Source organism: Watersipora subatra, chromosome 7 (assembly GCF_963576615.1).
Source record: "Watersipora subatra chromosome 7, tzWatSuba1.1, whole genome shotgun sequence".
NCBI classification, from domain to species: domain Eukaryota; kingdom Metazoa; phylum Bryozoa; class Gymnolaemata; order Cheilostomatida; family Watersiporidae; genus Watersipora; species Watersipora subatra.
In genome coordinates, this window is record NC_088714.1 from 47440551 (window position 1) to 47445368 (window position 4818).

General features: G+C 34.6%; 1 protein-coding gene across 1 annotated transcript; it reads right to left on the bottom strand.

Moving 5' to 3' along the window:
* Positions 1-3868: 3868 nt before the first annotated feature.
* Positions 3869-4474, bottom strand: LOC137400830 (uncharacterized). The gene has a single exon (XM_068087171.1). It carries the CDS (start codon positions 4472-4474, stop codon positions 3869-3871), a length of 606 nt encoding a protein of 201 aa, XP_067943272.1.
* Positions 4475-4818: the final 344 nt, after the last annotated feature.

Here is a 4818-nt window from a genome sequence, read left to right on the forward strand (position 1 = left end):
TTCTCAACCATCAGTATCCTTTCTTTTTTTCCAATATCACTTTAGTCGTGGGCTGTATGACAGTGGAATTTCTAGTAATAATATAATGCAAAACCAACTGCATCCCTAAAAAAGTCATGTATACAGTCAACGTTATCAAGTCGTTATTAGCACCAGTTTGTAAAAAGAATTACTGAACAAAGAAACTATTTTATTCAAGCATAAAAAATTAGTTTGTCTGAACAAAATAACTCATGGTGTTACCAGTCAGCTAGTAACTTTTTGAGCTATATGAAAAGTGAACCTTCATACAGTATGGCAGACCTTCACTATGTGACATTAAATATTTTTGATGTTGGCATTGTAAGGTGAAAATATAGCGTAAAAGAGTGTAAAAACTCAAAGTAATGATCTACTACAAACACTTTTGGTAAAATTTTATTAAAGTTTGATGTACAGATTGTATATATATACATATTAAAAACTAGTAACCAAATGGGATAATAACCTTAGTAACTATAATCACTTTAACACCTCTAATTGAACACCACTTCTATTTGACCACCACTTCAAGAGAGGGGTTGAAAGATAGACCGCCACCCTCTATCTGACCACCAATTTACTATCTTTGATCTTTATGAACCTATAATGTCAAGTGATCGGTAGAAAAATATTTACAAAATCGTATTAATAATGAAGAGTTTACATAAATAACAATCAAATATTTCATTGTCCAACTTCAAAGCTTTGCACTTGTTTCGGTAAAATTTTAAAAGCAACGCCATAGAAATGATCAATAGCGGTACCAGGCTAATAGTGTTGTAGTTTCTTGTTTAACGCAGCTTCGATACTTCGGAGTACATGAACCTATTATATACAAAAAATTAAATTTTCGTTAGTAAATGAACTTTGAAAGCAACACCATAGAAGTAATTAATAACTGTCTCAGGCTAACAGTAGTTCCTTGTTCTTAATACTTTGAAATACATGCATATAAAACTGGTTTGCAAGATTTTTGGCCAAAAGTTACGTTTAGCGAGCAAAATTTTACGAGTTGCATTTGTGCTAAATGCAGCGCGTAAAGTTTTGCTCTGTCAAAAAATAGTTTGGACGCTAATATCGACTAGTTCAGTGGTTCCAAAACAAATTTAAGTTCAGAGAAAGATATTGGACAACTACAAAACGTTGTTTCATCCAAAGCAACAATTAGAAAGCGGCTATCCAAGCGAAGGAAATATTTTTGTTTTAAAAACATTAATTTTTGTTTTTGCAGGTAATATAAGTATGATTTGTTTATGTCACTTGTTCATGAATATATATATATATATATCACTTGAATGATTATCATTATATAACTTATAAATATGCAGATCTATAGCATTTTATTTAATAGCACCCTTGCAGCTTCCTGAACATGGCTTACAATGGATCGATGCTCATAACTCTACTTCTATTGCGCCTAAAAAACTAGTTTAAGCTGTAAACTGTAGCGAACATAATGATGAGTGCAATGAGCCTTTATACAATATTTTTGGATATAAATATAAAATGGAAATATGTCTCCAAATTTAGAATGAAATAAAAATTGAAAATGCCAACAAATTACAGAGCAGGACACAGGCTATAATATCATCGCCGGTTAGTTGCAAGCAATAGATATCAAATGGTAGAGATATTTCTTAGTTTCTCGATGCATATTCATTTAGAGATCTTTGACAAAATGAACGTGAATTATCAGACTTATTGCATCCAGAAGGTTTAATATCTCTCCGACCGAAAAAAATGAACAAAACATAGGCAAAATTTGCTTCATCTGCAATAGAGCTAAAATTATTTTTTGAAAATTTTGACAATCCATTTAAAACATGCACCAACAGCCGCTATTTGAACCCAACCTCTAATTGACCGCCGCTATGAATGAAGGGTTGAAAAATGGAGTGCCAAAGCATTCAATTAGAGGTTTTATGCTACCTACAGTAACTTAAGTGTATATGATATATGATATGGTGTATGATATGATATATGATATGGTATATGATATGATAAATGATATGATATATGATATGATCTATGATATGATATTTGAGATGATATATGAGATGGTATGATATATAATATGAGAGAGTATAAAGTGGGGGACTCCAGGACAGACCCTGGATTTGGTCCGGACAAACAAGATCTCCCAAAAATTTTTAAGATTTTACTTAAAAATTTGAAAAAGTTGAAAAAAGTAAAAAAAACGTCAAAAAAATTACAAAGACTTACTTGCCTCAATGCCTAAAGGATTTATATAGTATAATAAAGGAGCTGTACAAATACAGCAAGCGCAACCAGCACTTAGGTCCTACAGTTGTGTGTCTTTCTCTTTACTATACAAATCCTTTAAGCCTCGATCAATTGATAAAAGTACATTAGTGACAGTTGCCTAGCGACCACATTCCAATCTATAGTAAACATTTCCCTTACAACAGTTTTTTAGTATAATAAAGGAGCTGTACAAATACGGCATGCACAACTAGCACTTAGGTCTTACAGTTGTGTGTCTTTTATGACAGCCTGTGCAGTGACTACCCAACAATTTTATCGTTTTTATCCATTTTGTATGTTATGTAACATACAAAATAAATAATAAATGATTGACAAATATTTTAAGCTAATAACTCACATTAGTGACAGTTGCCTAGCAACCACATTCCAATCTATAGCAAACATTTCCCTTACAACAGTTTTTTAGTATAATAAAGGAGCTGTACAAATACGGCACGCACAACTAGCACTTAGGTCCTACAGTTGTGTGTCTTTTATGGCAGCCTGTACAGTGACTACCCAACAATTTTATCGTTTTTATTCATTTTGTATGTTATGTAGCATACAAAATACCTAATAAATGATTGACAAATATTTTAAGCTGATAACTCCTACCGCCTATGGAAAATCTAGATTTTATAAGCAATGCATATTTCTACCTTGCATTCAAATGGATGAACTAAGACGGATGGCTGAAGATCGAGGAATAAATGATTATTATAAGATGACCCGCGCTGAGCTTGTAGTAGCTCTAAATGTTTAATAAACGTCAAATATAAAAAAAACCGCGTGTATCGCTATAGGATTACTTGCAGCCGCTTTTATAGCTGTTGGTACAGTGTTGTCGATATATTACATTACTAATAACGCAGTTGACTTTTTAGCAACTGTAAAAACCCCCTCAGTTGTAACAGATGTGACCGAGGGTGTCTCAGCTAATTCATTCTTAACGGCGGCAAAAAGCGTAACGTCTGAATATTTAGGTCCGGTAATATGTGATTTACCCTGCGATATTACAGCTCCTATTCCTAGATATTACTCTTATGATATGTATACCAAAAAGGCTACGGTTTTAGATAGCGCAAGGCAACCCGTAAACTTTCTGAGGAGTCAATATAAAATTGCGGCGGTGCGAGGAAACAGTAATGGATCAGCTACAATGATGTTTCATTACAAAAACACAACGAGACAAAAAGAGTTTAAAGATGGTTTTGCCTCACCATAGATATCGCTGCGATTTTTACAAACCACCTTTCTCAGCCTCGAATACTTAGGAGAACTAACTGACATAAACCTGTTTGTTTTTCGTGTGAAATAAATGGCAAATACAAGTGGGTTCTTGCCGATGGAAAGCATTGACAGTCTGTTAACCAGCACTAGTGATACTCAATACATGAACACAGCGATGAGCGCTATTCAGCTGCTGATGTTGGTAGGCTTTGGGATTTTAAAACTCAAAAAACGTCTTCGCACAAATGAAGAAAAGGTTGAAATAATGGAGAGAAAGATGTCGCCACTGATGAAAAATCTTTTTACAGAACTATAATTTTTATACACAGTAGCGTATAAAAATATTACAAATTTAGTAGACTACAGACATCTTATTTCCATCCGATATGAATTTTATTAGACGATCGGATATTACCACAGCGTAAGCCTGTGTGTCAGCTGGAGCATTAGCTCCAAACCGCGCTTTAATAAGAATGTCAGTGACACTGTTTTTAAATCGTTCACTTTGCTTGCTAACGTCAAGCACAAACAGCGTATGTAATGTAGCGTAATTGGCAGGTGTAATGTTGGAGTTGCCTACAAACTCATCCAAATCATAGAATTTAGATCGGAAAGCTGCAGCATCACCGTACACACGACTAAACTGATACTTTTCAAACGAAGTATTTGAGTCGATTAAGGGATATCTTGTTGAGTTTAGCATGGCATGCATATTTGCAACATTTAAGTTGTCAAACAATGAGGGATTGGTTTCTTGATCACCGCTCTTATTGGTCTGGAAACCAACAATTATATACCGAGGCTTTTCAGAGGATGACTTGACCCCTAACCTCCATGTAAAATTAGTGGTTTGAAGAACTGCAATGGTGTCACATTGTCTCAGGCGGAAGCCTACATCGAGCTGAGCCTTGCTTTCAATGGTTTTATAGAGTTGAAACTTTGGAGCATCCGCTGGCATTACATGAGGCATAAACCAAGATATTTTGCTTAGCGCAACTTTACTAGCGTCTGCAGCAGTATGTCTAAATATTGCATTATCATTTGAGTCTCTAGTTAGCGTAAGGGTGTGCTTAAAGCCATAGACTACCTTGTCATAATCTTCAGCAAACCCAAAAATATGTTTTAGAGGAATTTTAAAGCTAAATGTACCCTTGGGATTTGGATATTGTACTATATAATTTGCCGAGCTATGAATTCAGTATTATTAGCAAGGACAGCGGTTGTATCCGTGTCTTTGAACCACAGTTGGTTGAGACCCTGAGACTTGCTAAAGTCATCGGGGTATTTTAAAAGACCTAGCAT

Bases quoted from the DNA above. Each gene is read 5' to 3' on its own strand.
- LOC137400830 (XM_068087171.1), bottom strand. From the start codon at position 4,474: ATGCCAGCGGATGCTCCAAAGTTTCAACTCTATAAAACCATTGAAAGC.